General features: G+C 40.9%; 1 protein-coding gene across 1 annotated transcript in view; it reads right to left on the reverse strand.

Moving 5' to 3' along the window:
- CRHR2 (corticotropin releasing hormone receptor 2) overlaps positions 1-19,871 on the reverse strand; it is a 173,319-nt gene that overhangs the window by 63,640 nt on the left and 89,808 nt on the right. The window contains exons 4-5 of the mRNA XM_072851554.1: positions 13,642-13,727; positions 7,168-7,274 (exon numbers count right to left, since the gene is read on the reverse strand). Of these exons, the coding sequence (XP_072707655.1) occupies positions 7,168-7,274; positions 13,642-13,727 (193 nt within the window). The remainder of the gene's footprint in view (positions 1-7,167; positions 7,275-13,641; positions 13,728-19,871) is intronic.

The raw sequence follows: 19,871 nt of genomic DNA on the forward strand, positions 1-19,871 counted from the left end.
GCTAAGAATATGGTTCCAATCTGGACTGTGCAATCAGCTCTTCCACTGGAGAAAATTCCTGTTATTTTCACAGGAATGACAAAGTCAGATACAGATTACTTCATTTAGTACAGTATGTGCTTGTGGTTCAGCTGGTTGAAAAAAGATTTAGGAATCTGCTCTAATTTGTTTTGCTAAATGGGGGTCAGATGTCAGTCATTTTTGAACCAAACAGGAAACAGGGCTGTAAAGTATATTTTTAGGAGAAGCTACCTTGCAGCTCAGGTTTTAGTACCCCATAACAAACTAGCTTTAGAGTAGCAGGGGCACAGTATGTGGCTACAGCCCTCTGGGGTTTATCTAAGACATTGCCGTGTTGACACAGGTTGTAGTTATCAGTCCAGACTATGGAAGGGTGAATGTTTTCTATGATGAGTGACCATTGCAGCTGGATTGCACAAATTAGAGTTAGGACTTCAGAAGCCAGACACTGAGAGCAAACAGTGGTTGATCTGGCTTTCAGCTACTGTTTGGGAAATGTAAGAGTGCACAGCATGTCCTCATTCATAATCCCCTTGTGGGATTATACAAAAAAAAAATCTGAAAGAAAATTAATTTAAATGACCAGCTAGGGAATTCAGGGGTTATGGGGGTTTTTTTGCTTTTAATACAATTGCACAACTAGCAATGTTTATTAAATTATCCACCTTTGTAGATACTGTGTGGATAAACCAAGGAGGAAAGTCTGAGGCACTGATGCTGCTGTTCACACTCTCTTTGGCCTCATTTCCACCAAAACATGGTGTGAAATTCTCATTATTTTTGAGTATTTGGCCAGGAATTCAGGAAAGACCATATAGGATCATGCATAGCCTGGTCCTTCCAAATATTCATTCCTGTGCTTAGTCTAAATTCATTAGTCTCATGGTGCTCACTGTGTGTGTGGAAATATTTCCAGTGGTTCAACATGGGCACCTCCCCCAGGAAGCTGCTGTGTCCACAACATGCAGAGGCAGTCCACATGCTAACAGGAGTGTACATGCCCCATTTAGGGGTGCCACAAATCAGGGATTTTCCACCTCTCTCGTGTTTTACTTGACAGAGTAATGTGAAGCAGCAGTATTTGTCTTTTAGGTTAGACAGAAGAGAAGGTGGCTGGGTGCTGAACAACTACAGTGGAGTTAGTGAGGGATGTAGATGTGCAATTCCTTGGATGAAAACTGAAATTGAACCATTTAGTTCTTGAACATCTGCAGGTGCATTTGTAGTGGGTAACTAAACATCTACACTTGAAAACATCTTCTCTTATTCTCCTTCCCAGATGACCCAGGTCATGTTCTTTTTTGAAGTAAATTGCACTCCTGAGCATGATTCATATCTAAACTGTAAAGACCAAACTTTACTTTCTTCCTTCCTCTGAAACCTTGGAAAAGTTGCAAGGCTTGCTCCACTGTTCCCAAAAAACATTCCATCATCATCAAAAGGAGAACAGAGCACAGACAAGTTTGTCTGACTAGTCAGTCAACATAGATCTAATCTTGCACAGAGCAGTTCTATTACCAGAATTTAAACAATTTAGTGTCCACCTCCAAAAACATTGCCTCACAGCTAAAATCTTGGCAATGACAGAAATACACCACTAGGAACATATTTCAAGCACAGGATAGGAAGTGGCTTTCTGATCCTCCAAACCCCAGGTCAAGAAAGTCATTCAGTAAAAGCCCTTCATAAATTCCTGAAACTCTAGGTTAACTCCAAGTTAAATTTTTCCTCCATTACATTGCTCCTGGACCCCTCTGCTCTGTGGATTGGAAATCATCCTCTAATATCCACTCACAAGTCTATCTGTAGAGTGCCTATACCCATTTCTTCTTGCACTGACTTTGTCCTTGATTGTAAGTAGCTCTTCAGTTTCTCATGTTTATCCAACGGTGATGAATTTATAGGCAGCACTAATACTCCTTGCCAGCCTTCATATTTCTAGGCTACAATACCACTATTTCAGATACAGCTTATGAAACCTTCCACATTTTAAGACTATAGCTCTCTGGGCACACTTTTAATTACTGGTATTATTCCAGGACTTCAGGAGGGCTTTGCTCTCCTCTGGTTTTTGTGCTAGGTAGGCTCTGTACAAAGAGTCTAAAGAACAAGTCATACAGATAGGAACTGTGAGAGGGGGGTGAGTAAAGGCAGTGGGAAGCAAAGACATTGGCCTAAGGTTAATCAATAGGAAATGTGTTTCTGTCCTTTATCTGAGTTCGTGAGATGAGACACTTCACATGATTTCAGGCAATACAGGCACTTCAGATGTTTTGTATTCAAAGAAGACCATCTCATTGCATGTGTGCTTATCTACAGAGCTCCACTGTTTTCATTCCTGCCTTGCTTTGAGAACTTTACTATGGATTAGTACAGGGAGGGACAGAGTGCAGTCTCCAAACCTGCAGCCATTGCATCCACCGAACACATGCTCTGCAATTACCAGTATTTATGATGAAGTTTAAAAAATGGCATGTGCCTGAATCATTATCTAAGGCTCTGCTGTTCTAAGTGGCAGATAGAACAGACTTAACTAGGCGAGGTGGAAAGCCAGGAAATAAAGGGGAAAATAGAATACTGACATGAACTCATGAATTCAGTTAGTTGATGCCCTGTCCTGGGACTTGCCCTTTTCCCCCTTGCTCCATGACAGAAAGGTATGTCTGGGAGGACTGTGCCTTACATCTGGAGTCTGCTCTGCTCTAGTCACATCAGATACCACATAACTTCTAAGTGCAAACCGGTACTGATTGTGCAATCACCTACCCACTTGATATATCCTCAGTATCTAGGCTCTGATAGGTGTCAGATCACTTTGCTCTATGAAACCTGCTCTGTATGGATGCTCTACATTTCTTCTGACAGGCTTCTACAAATCATTTAATCAAACTCTTCCATTCTTCTAACAGATGCCTGCAGCAGCAGTCTTAGCAACTGCACGCCAGACTGAAGATCAAGAGGTAGTTCAAAGGAGCTTGGAACAGGGGAGGATAAAGGAAAGTAGATCTTCCTCTCCTAAATCCTGGGAGATTGGGGGGGGGGGGGGGGGGAGAGAGAAAAAAAGACCAAAAAAGTGACTATGTTGTTTCAAGAAAAAAATGTTTCAGTCTTTTGGGAGAAAATATATGTGAGATTTAGGAAATCTGGCTATAATAATGAGAAAGAAAGGGGACACTGCCTTAGGCCTATGAGAAAAAAAACCAGATGTTTTAAAGGGGAAATAGAAAGAGTTAAATTTAGGGGCAACAGGAAAGCAAAGGTTCCCTCAAAACTTCAATTTGCTTTTGTTACCACCATACTAGTGACAAAAGACGTTATGCCAATGTTTGCGGGTTTGGTTTTTTTTAGAACTGCCTTTATCCAGCAACCTGTGCAGAAGGACATGTCATTTTTAATCTTCAGCTTATCTTCCTTTCAGCACCATCCCTCTTTACTGGATTCAAAACTCATCAGAGACTTAGATGTTTCCCAGAACAAATACCTGTCTTCCTGTACTTCTTCTTCGGTCACTACTGCACAAATAAAACATCTTCTGATTGAATCCACTCAGGTCACTGCTGGCCATTGCCAGCACATTGTTTAATAACAAGTCAGGAGTTTTACAAAGGACTCTTATTCCACCTCAGAGGCTGGTATAACAGCACACTAACAAGGAAAAAGCCAGGACAAAGCAATTTGGGTTTCTGCATTATCAGCAACAGTAAAGGAAAAATATGATTCAAAAGAACAAAAGAAAAAATGTTTTAATCCGTTTGCCTTTTTTTTTTTTCCCCTTCAGCTTGATTGGTATTACTGATAGCAGGATTCCTCCTATGGAAACTTTCTGCTTTACTAGTGTGAGAATGTGATTATGTGGGATGATGAGAGCCATGTCAGCAGGAACTGCCTGTGTGCACCTGAGGGATGGATAAAACCTTTACTATTAATGAGAACACACAGACTATGAGATTCACAGCAGTGCAGATACATTTAACAATACCCTGTGAAGTGCCCTGAGCAAATCTCTTCAGATCCTGCATTGGAGATCGATGCAGCTCTACTGCACATTTGGTTTATGCACAAATGCCTCATTTTTCCTTCTCAGCATATTTGGTTTTGTTTGTGTGCTTGTTTTGTTTTGCGTTGTAAAGACAGCATGGCTCTCACACTTTTAAGACCACCTACATTTAGACCTTGAGGAACCATCCTTGACTTAGACCTTTAGGAGCTATCTCCATGACTCACTGCCATTCGGTCAGCATGCCAACAAAAATCAAGTCCTCTCCCATAAGCTGGGCTTCACTTTTTATTATTTAGGTACTAAATGAAACATTTACTGGCTTATTTTTCATTGCACAGCCAAGAAAGAAGGATTGATTAATCTGTGACAGAACTGGAGAAAACAAGGCTGGAATAGGTCTTCGCAGTAAAAGGGAGTTCCTGACTGAGTTCTCCCTTCTCAGATGTGTTGGGGTCTCTTGGCAACACAAACACAGATGGCAGATGATTTCATTACTTGCTGCAACATCTGAGCTTTCCGACCCTCAAAATATCTTGGTGTACGGTTCCTTAGAGTTTAGGACAGTAGAACATTTCTACTGGCATGGAGGGCAGGTTGTGAATGGAAGACAGAGGGTTGCATAAGGAACTGAGGAAGACAGGAACTGGGGACAAGATGACATAGGATAGATTTGGAAGAACAGGGACTAGATCCAGTTCTTTCCCCTTCCCATTTCAGCACAACTGAGGACTAAGCTTCTCATCAATGCAGCAGCTACTTGGGCTGGGGCAGCAACAGTAATGGTGAAGCTCATCTCCAAAACCAGAACATCCATCTCACTAGTTGATCATCAAAGCAATACTCTTTGCCATGCCAACCAGATATTTAACCTGCTCTTAAAACCTCCAGTGTGAGAGATCCCACAGCCTTCCTAGCAGTTGTGTTCCAATACAGCAGGTGTGCTCCGGTATCTTCCTTCAGACAGGACTGCCTTTGAGACTCCATCTGCACTGACAGAGCAAAGGAAAATCAAGGAGGTGATGGGTGAGAAGCATAAAAATATGGAGCAGTTGTAGAACTTGAGCCTTCCCAGAAGTCTCCTCTATCTTCACTCTCAGCAGGCACTCATGGAGTGAGGTAGATGGGTGGAGTGGGGCAGGAATGAAGAACTGATAGATTTCTACTTTGGGCCAAGATGTAGGACTATCAGATCTAGCCTTCGGGGTCTTCTGTTGTTTGTTTTTTTTTGCCAGGAATTATCTAAATTCTCTCATTTCACCCAATTAGTAGGCACTTTCTTCCATCCAAACTAAAACAGGAAAAAAAGCCCCGAGTAATAGGACTCAATTATCAAAACTGATTTGCTCTTGGGACACTTTGAGGAGGTAAGTGTGATGAAGATGTGCATAACCTAGAATTTGTGTAGGGGAAATCTGTAATGCAACATGAATCTGGAGTGCCTTCAATGGAGCACCTTTAGAACTTTTGGAAACAGGCGTAACTCTACAGACACTGAGGTAGCTTACGCTGGTTAACGCTGGCTGGACACTAGGGTTTTTTTGCATGATACAGTAGGAATTTGAAAAGATGGACTATCTTAATTCACAGCATGTACAGGGAAGCACTTAATTGCTGCAGTCATTTTTAATGCTGAAGCTGACTGCAAAATTTAAATGTTAAAGTCAAAGTTTAAATCCCAGAAGAACAATTTAGAAGAGATCAGCGAGGCCACTTCTGTGTTAGAAGCTGGATACATTTATACCATATTATCTAATTGTTTTTGCGTTATTTACTCAAGCATTTATAAAAGATTCAGCATCGAGGCAGGAATATAGTTACAATGAATAATTTGCATTCTTTATTCAGTGTAAATTAATTCAGGTCTCCAAGCACTATGGGAATTAGCATTATACGCACAGTAAAAAGGCTGAAATGGAAGCTTAAACTGATGAACCATAAATGTTCCCGTTGAATGTTTTAAGCTTTTTTTTCTTCCCATTAGCACAGATTATTCTGTTTATAGATGCTGGGGTGAAAGAAGATTCCTATTGTTAATAAGAAAGACCCTCTTGTTATGAATGCTCAAGAGGAAGACTTAGCGTAAGACTTCGTAGGGATGTTCCACTCTAGGAAAGCAGTAATTCTTTCACTTAGGTCACTGTCAGTCATCCTGCTGTAATCCTGGGGTGAGGGGTCCTCTACCTGTTTCTCCTCTGCTACTAGTATAAGGTTTTCCTCAAGGATTATCATTGCATAGTACTTAGTGCAATTGGTTCTAAGATCAGGTTGAACACTCCTAGATAAGACAGCACAAATAGTACAGAAATACCAGTCAGATAATCCAACAAATAATATAGAAATATCCAACCAGGCTACTCCTATTAAAATATATTCCTGTGACTCAGGCTGTGTACACACAATACATATGGTGACTGATGCACATCTACCTATTACTTTCCACTGTTTCCTTCCCTCCTGCCCTTTCTCTTCTCCCTGTAGCCCTAACTCTTCTTCACAGACTTCCTTACACGGACATATCCATTTGACCTGACAAGCTCCCTTCTGTAGCACTGAACCGGAGAAGGGAAGTGTTTTTATGCAGTTTCATTGATTTGCATTCATCATTTCATGAGCACTGGTGGGGATAAAGCTCCTCTAAAGATGTTTCTCTTGTTATTAAAGAAAACTTCTAAGTTCTTTAATGGAAGAAAAATTGAAATTAACCCAAAGCAAAATGGAAAGATTTCATTCTATCTCCTTTGGCCTAGATCTGGGCATTATCTGTCAGGGAATGCAAAATGCCTTATGTTATCATGCACTACTTTGTAAAAAAGAAAACTTGCCCCCAAAACTTGCAACTCAACACACTCAAATCCCAGCTTCCCTTAACGAAGCACTCTGTGCTCACTGAATTTTCTGCTGCATCAATAAATCATGTACAGTTCTCTTCCTGAATACAAATAGGCTTTAGGTCCTACGCACAGAAGCCACCATTACAGCTCATCCAATGCATCAGTCAATGAAACCATGTACATGCTTGGGAGTGTAAAAGCCATGACAATTTTTCAAGACCATACACAACTTGGACAGTGTTATTAGGGGGCTTGAGTAAGCTGGTAACTGTCACACACCCAACCAAGTTAGAAGCATGCAAATAGATTACTCACCTCAAGCACAAGAAAAGCATAAAGGCAACTATAAGGGCCCCTACTGATATACAGTGCCCCAGGTAGTTTATGATGAGAGCAATCTTGTAATGGAGCGCATACTTCCTCTGGAGGTAAAGAGATAACATGATTAAATCAGCATGATTCTCTAAGCACTGACATTAAGGAACAGTTAATCAGTTTAGGAAACAGTAATTACTTAAAATGATATAATAGCCCCAGGGCTGATGCCTATGTATAAGCCAAACATGCTGCCCAGGCACAGAAGTACAGGCTCGGTTTAATTTCAGTTTGGGATTTGTCCAGAGTTTCTTACAAATCTCAGCAAAAAAGGTTGTTTTTCCCCCTTTTTTTCTGCAATTTCCTCAGATTTCTTATTTTCATTATTATGCTATTTTAAAACTTTGTTGGTTTAGGGTAACAAAGCTGCCAAAGATACCTTCTAACAGTTTCCAAAGTTATAAAACATTATTTTGTTAGGAAACTGCATGGTATTAATGAGCCAGGTTATGCTACTTTCCTACTCAAGTGGTTTGGTTTTCATACAAAAATGAATCAGTTGTCAGTAAGAATAAATAATAAGCCCTTTCCATACAGGCAGATTTTTCTCTGAGGTACATTCCTTGCAAGCTACGATCCTTATCTTTCAAATTGAGGCAGAACCAATGCAGACTGAAAGAGCTGGAATCTGCTGGTGTCCTTTCAGTTTTAAGAGAGCCTGATGAACCAGAGATTCTGTTGTTTTTAGCAGCGACCCAAGTATGTGGTGAAACTTAATGTATTAGTGTCTGTTTCCTAGGATGCTGAGATTATTCGTAGGTTCTTGATCCTGTCAACAAAAAATTAAGTACAAAAGTGCTCCCACCTAAATCAGTTAATGTAGTGACGTGACCAAAATTTGACCTTGAATTAACTGGAACACTCTTTATTGGTGGGCTGCTGCTGGCTTCAGAGAGAAGAGAAGCATCTCCTCTCTTTGCCTGATGGATAGGAAGAAGTAGGAAAACACTATTCAGGTAAATACTGAAGCTGGTTAAAAATTGACAGAGGTTTGCTACTTAAAGAATAAAACTCCCTGAGAAAAAGGTATTTTTTATTTATTCATTTTGACATTTCTTTCTTTTCAGGTTAAGCAGATCTTTCCCCACTTTGGGATGTTGTCCTCCTTCAGAAGAATGAGACCTTTGAAAACTAACCACCTAAATTTCCTCCCTTGTGATAAAAAAATAAAAGTAAAATCCTACAAATGGCATCAGTTTTCTAATTTTGGTTGAACTTCCTTTGTTTCATTTTTTCTAACAAGTTCCCTTAACATTTTATTCCAGTCAAAGGAATTTGTTAGTGAATGAATGGTTGGATGAAACTCAACCAGCAGCTGTAGTTAATCTGTTCCATTGTTCTGTGAAGATAGCATCTTCCAGCACTTTGCCAGAGAGCAAGCATGCCCTCTTGGAATCATTTTCATGATGAAATCTGCCTATACCTTCAGCACATAGAGTAATGTGCTGTTTCTGGACAGAACTCAACCATGTAAGGTATTTTTAAGTCTATTATAAAATCCCCTAAAATAAACTTCCCCATGCACAGGCCCATTTTCTGAATAGCCTTGAGGAGAAAAAAAACCCCCACAAGATCTGAATTCCACACTGACTTTTATTTATCCTTAAGTCATGGGGACACCTAAAGGGGAGGAAAACACACTTGAACTGATGTGCCTACCTGAAATGCAATGTTGTACTGTTCAGCTAGTGCCCTGGCAAAACTGCCTTGCTTATTTACTTTCCCACTTAATTCAGAGAATCATAGAATATCTCAAGTTGGAAGGGACCCATAAAGATCATCGAGTCCAACTCCTTGCTTCTCGCAGGACTACCTAAAACTAAACCATATGACTAAGAGCGTCATCCAGAATTGCTCATGTAGTGCCAGAAATCTTCTAGAAGATGACAACGTTTCTCCCAGGCCAAGGATCCTGCTCTTTGAATCTGACCCTCCAGCTCCCTCCTTTGGCTCCTAACCACTATTTCAACTTCACTCAAGTTTTAAGAAGGTATGGTTCAAAACATGAGAAAATTAATTGGAAAAAAAACCATAATTAAGCTCCTCTTTGACGCACTGATGCTGAAGGAAAAACAGGCACGACTTTTATTTTTTCTCTTGCTGACACTAACAAGGTTTCCTGAAGGCAAATTCAAATATCATAGAAACAAGAACTGCCTTGGTGCCTATGAAAAACTAAGCTGACAGGGTGGCAAGATCACTTTCCACCAGCCTACATGCAATCTGCATCTCTGGTAGAATTGGAGACAACACCTTCAGGGCTGAAAAACACGTGCCCAGAATCAGTCATGTGTTGGCCAAAGCTCAGTTTGTGTAAAATACTTGCGTAACTCTTTTCTGTCTCACCCTCTTGAAGACTGATACATTTAAAATGGTAACAACCTTTTACTAATATTCCTCTGCTTCCAGGAAGATGTTTCACTCCACTAAAATGCAGATCTAAATCCTATTTAGGCTTAGGAGGAGGGTCGTTGCATCAGAAAGGAGACAGAAAAGGAGATGGTCTGAACACTCTGTTAGCCTTGCTCTCCGGACCACAGCAGGTCACATCACTGGAGTCCTCTTCCATGCCGTACTTTATGCATGACAGTCATGTTACATCAGACAGAGCAGAGTTATCTTCTAGCCAGCTTCTACCAGGTAAGCTGAGGAAGCACAGTTTTATGTCTTTACCTGCACCAGCTTTGCAAATCGGAGGCACACTGGGCTCCCTGCAGTCAGATTTCAGGCTAATGATGGAGTCATTCTGTCTAGAGGACTTTTTCCTTTGCTTTAGCTAGGATGAGACTGCTAACCAGTCCAAACCGAATGAGCTAACAATTTGAACTAATAATCACCTAATGACAGCACTCTTAGCTTTCCAGAAGACAAGGATCTTTCTCCCTCTAACAGAACTTCCTGACAGGTCCTACCAGTGCTTACAGCACATGTCTTCCTGTGAGGCTCTGCACTCCATTCCCAGTTCAGTCACTTTAGATTTCTTCTTGTTGCCAGGATGATCTCATCACCAGTACAGTTTAAAGACACCATATCTCCTCTCCAAAGACTTTCAGAAGCAACTGGGAAGTATCTTTGTCATCCAAGATGCCTCTGAGTTCACTGCTTTCCTGTTCTGAGCCAGCTGGAAGCTGGGTAGCTGTGGCTAATGTGACTGTGCTCCTAAGAAGGATACATTAGCTTAAGTCCAGCATGGTGCTAACTCAACTACACAGCTTGAAGCCACCTCAAAACATTAGCAGAACCAAATTCATATCCAGCTGCCATAGGCCACATAGACAAGTCCAAAGTTCCTAATTTATAGCTCTTTTTGGAGGCTAAGATGTATTTTTTGCTGCCCGAGACTCTCATTTGTCTTCTAACAAGAGCACAAATTTGTGCCAGATGCAGCAAAGGTCCCTTTGACACAGGAGCTTGTAGGCTGAGTAGAAGCTTTCCATTTGTCACACATTATGCCATCAAACAGCCAGTTGGATCAAAATGATTTCTGTACCTGATTCCTGTGCCTGGAGAAGGAGCTAACTGATTGTTCAGAGGATTGGATTCAGGTTGATGCTAGGACACTACATTTGGGTATCTACCCAACATCTGAACCAATATCTGAAGCAAGGGCTAGAAACAGTTATGCACACACAGGCATCTAGTGCCCTTTGAGGTGCATTCAGGAGACGGTGCTTCCTAGTTGGTCCTGGTGACTGACCTCCAATTGCTGCTGCTGAAGGACATGGGTATTCCAGAAGGCCTGTGTCACACCTGGCAGATGCACGGAGACACACTGGGGCATTTCAAACTACACCGCGTAACTACGTGTGGGCAACTAGATCCCAGCCAAAGTGGGATTCTAGGAGCAAAGCAGTCCCAGAGCACAGTTTTATCAGCTACTGTCACAGGTCTTGACCACAAGGAAAGCAATGATGTATTAATGTAATCTAGTGAATGTGTGTTACAGGAGCTTATGCCCCCTAAGACTGATCCACAGCTGAAAAAACCCAACATTTCCCTTGCTACATTACCAACACTCTGTCATAAAGCATGTAGCACTGGACATGGGGTTGATCATGAAAAGTCCTGTTCCTGTCCCACGGATCAATCACTGCATTTGAAGTCAAACCATGTAATTCTTTAGCACTCTGGCCGTGAGTGGCCAAGCTTGAAAGTAGTGTTGTTTTCTGTATTAAAAATAAACACGAAACACAGGGCATACCTCCTGGCTGATGCTTAGCATCTGCTAGTATCAGTCAATAAATAACAATAGACCCACATGTGTGCTTGCATCTCACCTTTAATCAAAATGGAGGATTATGGAAATCTGTGGGGATTTTTCTTTTTTTTTTTTTTTTTTTTTTTTTTTTGAGCTCACAAAGCAACCCAAGTATTCATCTGTAACACTGAGCATTATGTAGAGATTTCAAAAATATTCACAAATATTAGTATTTGCAAAGCTTGTTGCAAATCTTTAAAGATCTAATAAATGAGTTTTTAAGCTTTTGCAAACAAGGGTGGGGGAACATCTGCACTTTCATCTGTTTAAGGAACATGCTATTTAAGAAGTTTTAAGCTATCACCATAGCTGCAAAGTTTTTAAAAGCAAAAACAGAGTAAAGGAAATAGTCCTGTCCTCTAGTCACAACACTTCTCCAGCCTCTTCAAATAAAACTCTGTATTTGCTTGTGCAGAGACAGCAACTGTTCAAGTCATGCAGACAAACACATAAAAAGTGTCATCAAAATACAGCAGCATTTTCCTGAGCTGGTACAGCAGACTGCTACTATCAGCTCAGGTTTCCCATATCAGCTAAACCACATAAAAGATTTTGAGTCTTCACCCAGCTCTGTTTCCCATTCTCTAAATCAGCACTGGCTGATACATACACCCCCCTCTTGTTCATTTTTAAGAGGGTGGTTTCACAGAAGTGCAAATCCACTTCAGTCAGAGAAGGTCTGCTACTGTGGTCTGCTGTCCCGCTCAACCCCAGCCACGCTTTCACTCCCCTTGCTTGTGCTGGCCTCAGCACTCCTGCAATAATGCAATAAGATGGTTTAGGAAACTGATTCATCCAAAAAATGACCCAGCAAAAAGCTAGTTTTTCATTTTAAGTGGGAAAGAAATGTAAGGAGGGGCTGCACTGGGGTGGTCTCAACTTAGATCAGCTTAAATTGCCATGGGAGCCTCTCCACTATACTAGACCACCTTGAATGTGTATCAATCCCTCTGGATGGCAGTCACGTACTGGTACATTTTTTCTTACTTTCTAGAAGCCTCTAGCATATGGAGGTGTGTGGGGGGTGGGCTACCACCAAATTACCTAACCAGTGGGTAAGAGTAGGCACCCCTCAGCAGCTGGTGTGTAGTTATCTGTTTTCTGATTCACTTGTCAAAGCCCACATTCAGCAACAACGTAGATCTTACAGGATGGATGCTGGACCACAGCCAAAGCACATCATGACTGTTTTGGGTACAGCACTAGTCCAGATACTTCCCGCGTACTAAATCTGGATTAGCTCTGCAATCAGCCCTCAGCAGGTAAGACCTTGTCTTCCTCCTCTCTGTTTGCAACTGGCATGGCACAACTCCAATGACAGAATGAGTGGAATGAACCCCAAAACATAAACAGGCCTGAGCTGCTGGGCTCCACCCTGGTTCTTAGAGGGGAAAGTCACATCTGGCAGAGAGACAGCACAAAGCCTATGTGTGCTTGTGTCCCACCATAGCACTCAAAACAGGAGGAAGAGAAAGAGAACATGGCATGAAAGGCTTGAAGGTTTAAACTGTGTGAGGATGAATGTCTATGCCTCCAAGAAAAGCTGAGACATCTGACAAGAAAAGGACTTTGCATAATTGCTTGCAGACTTTCTGAAGGAGCTTAACCCTATATGCTAATCTCATTCTGTAAACTCCTATATTATGCAAGACTGGCTCAATCTTTTAAAGACAGCTGTGACCCGAGTCTGTTTTTTATGTATTTTTCTGCTGCTGCCCCTGTACATATTAGCTGAAGGAAAAATGATATTGAGATCTGGAAAGACCAGCTGATGAGACCTCAGAACTGATAGGTACAGGTGGAATCAGCTGGTGAAAGCTTATTTTTCAGTGCCAAAGAAGCTTTTGGTCTTATTGTTATTATTACTAACATTTACTGTAGCAGCTGTAGGCTCTGAACAAAACTAGGAAGGATCTGCATAAACATACATCACCAGGGACAGAGTGTAATAAAGCATCCTGTTTTAAAAACCATATCAGTAGAGGATATGGAGAGAGGATAAGTGATTTTCCTGAATTCACAGGGAGGATTTGTTACAGAGACAGAAATGGAATCCGTCTCAGAAGTCCCAAATTAGTATGTTAACCTTAAGCTTAGCTTTGCATTCATGTATGCTGAGAAATGTCACTGAGAAGAATGAAGGGAAAAATACAGACCTTGTCATCCAGAATAGGCTCGCACTGAGAGTAGTTTATCTTGGAAGCCCATGTCCCATTGCCCAGGCATTCTCTGTAGGCATTTCCTGGTACAGACCAAAATAAAAGAGAGATGAACACTCTGCTGGACTTTAAACAGCCCAGCAATTTCACAGATTTAAGAAAAGGTTAAGAACAGATTATTCACAAGGCAAATCAACTTATCCCACTTCTGTGAGGACTAGAACAGCCTGCTGAGGAGGGAAGAGGATAAATAAAGGACATAAACACACCTAGAGACAACAAGTATTTAAAGATACTTATTGATAATGTTTTCTTACAGCATATGGGTTCAGAAAACAGCAAGAAGAGCATTGCAAGAGAAAGCTTAATGTTAGTATAGTCTTTTAAAAAGCAGTTAAATGATGTATTCAGGAATGAGAAGAAAAGTTTAGGTCTTTAGTGCTCCATCTAGGAGAATGGTATGTGTATGGTAAACTTACTGCTCTACTCCCCTCCCATTTATCACACTGTAAACTAGAAGCAACATTCCTGGAGATACTGGTTTTCTAGAGTCTTCCTACGCAACAACATTATTGGTGAAACTTCTGCAAAGAACCTGAATAAGGAGCAAGGTAACCACATCTCCCAGCCCTGGGGCAGGCAGGCTAGGGACGCCACACAAGAATGTCTCTGAACAGATTTCAGAAATGCGTACACCTAGGTTAGGATGTGTTCACCCATCCTCTGTGAAAATGAAACCACTTCTGATCTTTTTCCAAGGTGCCAGTTCTTCCAGAATGTGAGTGAAAATCACTAATTACTTTACTGAAGCAGAGAGATTTCATGTCCAATTGCAACGTCACCCTGAGGAGCTCTGGGAAATAGCGTATAGTAATATTGGTAGCGAGGAGGGGAGTTCAATTTCTGGCAAGCACTCCTCTTCATCACAAGGAACTCAGAGAGAAAACTATGCAGTTTTGCTGTACAAACTACCTTCCTCCAGCCATCAAAAGCACATCCAATCCAAAGCAATAGGTTTTTTCCATGCTTATTTTGAACTGTCTTAGAAACAAGATGATTAAAATAAAACAGGAAATTCAGAAAGATCCCCAAAGGACACATATAAACAACTTCCTAATGAACTCTTCATGATGTTCTTGCTGCCCTTTACCCAATTTCTTCTTGGGCCTTTGCCATGGTCATTCAGTGCTAGTTCAGCACCCAGCCATCAGGAAAATAAGATATCAAATAAAAGCATCAGATTGAACATTTCTAAAAGTGCTGTTGACAACAGCCATTGAAAATGGTAGAAAGACTTTTGAAAAGGTGCTTTTTCCTACAGAGAAGGAAAGTCCACATGGAAAGCAACAAGGAACAGTTCACCTAGATGCTCCACACTACACCATATCCATACAGATCACTGACTTTCATACTGCTATTGTCTATTTGCACTTTTTCACTGTTTCTTCTTGGAGTGACAAGGCCAAATAAAATAAAATAAAATGACTAGTAACATCTGGGTCAACTACAGAAATTTGTGCTAAAGGTTGAGGACCTCAGTTTCCATTTCTATCACTAGTTTACAAACAAATTCACATACTTCCCTCTCTTTCTTATGGGAGAATCAGGTATAGACTACCATTTTCTGTGCAATTTTTTTGTGCAATTTTCCCCTGAAGGCTGAACAGGTGATTAGACTTCTTTCCTCACTGCTCTGTTTATTATTATTCAACATCCCAAACTAAATATGTCTTGGGGCGTCTTTTACCTCCTTCCTCTGAGACCAGGCCTGAGTGGGATTCAGGTGGTTGGATCTGAGTTACATCCCTGAACGTCCTTGTATTTGGCCCCTCCTTTTGGCCAGTGCTGAAGCTCTCTGTGCAGAATGATTGCTGATCTTGAGTCTCTGTAGCAAACATCTGACTCTCCAGACACTGCATGGGAAGCTTTGGTGCTTAGTTGGATATCGAATCCCACTTCCAGGATAGCGCTCACAAGAAATCTTTGTTTTAGTCATTCTGACTCTTCCTTTCCCTCACCATATCTTTCCAGCTCGGGTGCGGAGACCACAAACACAATCAACACTATGAGACACTTAGAACGTCCAGCTGGGTCTGTGTAAATACTTGACAGGGAAAGCTGCATTTGAATCAAGGAGTTATTTATCCATGCAAAAGGAAAACCACTCTTCTTTTTCCAACTTCTCTCTAGATGAGAAATTGACAGAAAACAAAAATAGCTTGAAGTCGGGTGAAAGAGAGAGGGAGTGTCAAAACTAGGGAAAGAAGACCCCTTTGACTCCAAGGCTCCCTTCAAAGATTTCTGTTAGTTGAAAAAGAAAGCAAATATTAGGAGTGCTCCCCCCATCCACACTAACTTCTTCCTCTGCTCTTCTCATTGTTATTTCCATTTTACAGGTATAGAAACAGAAGCAAAACGTGTGTACATGACTTCCTGAAAATGACGTGGCAGAACCATGGCAGAGCTGTGAACCATCACAGACCATGTGTTCTATATTATCAGGCCACGATGCCTCTGTCTCCTGCACTACATCTTCCCTGCTCATTAAAACCTTCTTTGCAGAATGAGAAATGTGTGTCTCATGTTTCTTGTCCAAAATAATTATTAGAGAACAGATCATGATCAGCAAAGCAAGATCGAGTGTAACGAATGCCATCCATTTCCCCCTCCACTTTGATGTGTAACTCCTCCACTTAGAATATTAGGAGCCATAAAATGTGCCTCTGAGCTCTCTTTCAGTGAAAATGCAGGAATCCTATACAACACCCACAATAAAGCAGTTCTTTGAGAAACAGTGATCTGGGTTTATGAGCTGTCACACCAGACTCTTACATGTTGAGTATCTGAACAAGAGGAGGATAAAATCAAACTCTGAATTTCTCTAGTCTAGAATCTCCTCCAGTATCAGCCACTTCTCAGAAACAAAAGCAGCAAGTAGATCTGACTTCTGGGAATGTCTCATTCCAAACTCTAGTAGTCATAAGTAATTTATACCCCAAAGCAAAGGTCTTCTTTCTTTCTTCCAAATGCCTTACAGCATTAGTTTTAATAGCCACATGGAAACAAGTTTCCAATCATACTGAACGTATTTTCATGTATCTATTTTAATAACATAATACAGATCTTTTACCCATTGCTTTAAAGGAGAAATATCTGATTTAGTGAGTGAGGTAATAGTAGAGAGTAAGAGCCTCACTGCAGGCATCTGGAAGAAGCAGCTCTTGTTCATGCACAGATGAATCCCATGGCATATAGTGAGTCTAGCATTTCTTGTGGACATTGGACTAATCACATACGCACTGGACAGAGGCTCACTGCCTTCACAGTCAGTCACATCTGGCATGTGCTGAACTTCTTGTGCGTGCTTGTATATCTCCGCATAGAAAACCCTGGATAAAATAATGGCAACTTCAAATAATTGCCTTAGTCTTTTTCATAGCAGCAAACAGCTGCTTCATAGCATGCCTACTTACCGTCAAAAGCAGCACAGAGAAGATGAAGAAATAACAGACACTGGACTCAAGGACAGGCTGAGTCACTGGGACATGTAGAATTGTAGCAGTGATCAAAGCAGCAAAGAGATGCCAAAAAGATGACAGATACATTGGTTCTACGAAAGACAGCAATGGAAGATATATGTCCCCCAGCTTCAGAGTGTGTAGAGGAAGACGGAAACCAACAGCCAGTGATCTTACCAAGAGACTTCTATCATCTCTTTGGTGATTGAACATGCTGAAGAATATTCCTTCTCACCTGGTTTTCCAATGAGAACTGGGATTAAAGTGCTTTGTGCTACAAGCATTTTGCTACCCTTTGCTTTAAAGCTTTAAAGCACTGTGCACAGAAAGAGACTGGATTAAGTTCAGTTGTTCTTAATGTTTGTCATTAAAAATAAGGAGAAAATGGAAGAGTCATGATGGAGAACTCCGTTGTAGAAACAAAGAATGAACACCCAGGAAGAAAAGAACAGTTACATGATCTTTCTAGGGCAACAATAGCTAATGAGAGCTATTAGCACTATTTATTTTTTTCCTAGTCAAAAAAAAAAAAAAAAGTGCCAATTTTCATTTCCTCAGACAAATGGCATACTGAAGAACTCCGTATACATTCTCTTCTTATAATTTCTCCTTCCTTATTGACTTTATTCTAAAGAACAGATAGATACATAAAATAAAGAGATTTTTGGTGGTTATAACTTGTGGTTATTTGTGCTCTGTGTGCACTTGAACTCATATAATACAACTGGACAAGCAGATTTAATCTTCATGCAAACAAATAATAAGCAGTAGATGACTCATCATGACCCAGGCAACACACAGCCATTATACACATAGCTTTTGACACATCATCCAATATTCATTTCTATGCTTCAGTCTATGGCCTCTTCGTTGACTTTGAAAATGTTGATTTCCTTTTGTTGTAGATTATTAGCAACATTTGTGGCACTTGATTGTTTCTGCTTAACCATCAGTCCAGGGGACAGGCAAGGAGGTAAAACGGAACTCCCTGAATAGAAAGAAATACCCAGTAGTGCTCAGACTGTCACTTAGGTTGCTAACTTCCAGAAAATGTATTTCATCCCCTCCAGGCCAGCCAGTATAACATATTCATTTTAATATTTCCTCTAAGGGCTGATTCAGTCATGCTGATCATAGTCATATTCTATCAATAAAGCCGATGACAGCAATGGCAGTATTCCCAGAGTCAAACACAGCAATTATAGCCCCTCAGACAGCATACTGCAATACCTTCCACTACGGTTCCTGCTCTGTAGTGGTGGCTGCTGTTTTGACAGCTCAATGCCAGAGCTTGATGCTACACACCAGCCAACATTTCAGCTCCATACACAATGTAGATACACATACACAAAGACAGTAGAAGTACCAACACTTGCAGTTCTCATGGGCTCTAAGCTGATGTAAAAGGGATCTCCATTTCTGAAAAACTTTGTATCACATCATAAAAAGGTAGGTAAGAGATCTGAGCATGACTGTAACAAAGCATTGACAGGACTAGAACTGGGAAACCCTATTCCTTACAACCAGCTACCCATAGCAGGAACAGCAAATCTTCGAAGTGCAAAGCTGTTGTAAAAGCAATACTTGCCGAAAAGTCCTAGCGAACAACACTGTTCCAACCCACTTCATAAAGTCTTTGTTAGCAATGTGTCACTGTTCACTCTTAGCTTAAATAGTCCTTAAGAGTCCCTTCAGCAAGCAGGGAACGTCTATCACTGCAGATTTCACAGGGTCTTCAGAAATGACCTCCTGTTGGTAAGTGTTCAGGAATGAGCAGTGTGATAAGGACACTGTAGGTAGCAGTATGGTGCCAAATCTCCCTCACTCCAGCTTTTGGGGAAGGCGTGCCCAGCTCAGTCTATTTTTTTATGGTTCTTCTCTGAATAAAGTCAGAGAAACAACCAAATAACTACAGGAATGTCTCACTTGTATATGTTTGTATATACATACCCACATACTCACACATGCTACTATACAGAACTTGATCTTTTCTTAGTGGAGTATAATCATTTAAGAGCAAGAGAGAAATTCCAAGGTGGAGATCAAAAGCTTCTTGAAGGGAAAAGAAAAAGACAGTGTTGCATTTATCCAAAAACTGAGCATGATAATCACAACTCTGACTGGTTTTAGGGAAAACAAGATTTTTAAGAAACCCCAGCATATCTGTTGTTTAAATAAAGAGAAGCTGATCAACCCAGATTTGAGCAATGTATCCCCAAACAGCCCATACACCAATAGTAATGGATAATGATTTTGATCTGACATGGAATGACATGATAGAAGCCTGCAGACTTTTGTTCATTTTGAAGGACTCCTCACACTCAGGATAGCCGGTGTTTTATAAGGGGGGAGACATCCAAACTGCTTACAGCTTTGCCCATAACCCTCCTCATCATCCCTGCCACTCAGTACTGGTATCGCAAGATTAGCTCTGGGAAAACTTGCATGGGCAGTTTTTCACAAATAAGCTCAGGGACCTTTATCCCAGAACAGAAGTGTGACTTTTAGCCATCTAAACTCATGCAAAATGAATTCCTCCCCAACGTTACACTTTATTAACTGCTAGCGACTCATGTAAAAAGACCTCAGTGTTTTGCCTAACCAGCAAATGGAGCAGCAACAGTCAATATTTGTCATCCCAACTGTGATTTTTCTGCTACTTAGAAACCACTGAATTTGGATAACTGTGATAACTCTTAGTATTCAGTG

Source organism: Ciconia boyciana, chromosome 2 (assembly GCF_034638445.1).
Source record: "Ciconia boyciana chromosome 2, ASM3463844v1, whole genome shotgun sequence".
Lineage (NCBI taxonomy): Eukaryota > Metazoa > Chordata > Aves > Ciconiiformes > Ciconiidae > Ciconia > Ciconia boyciana.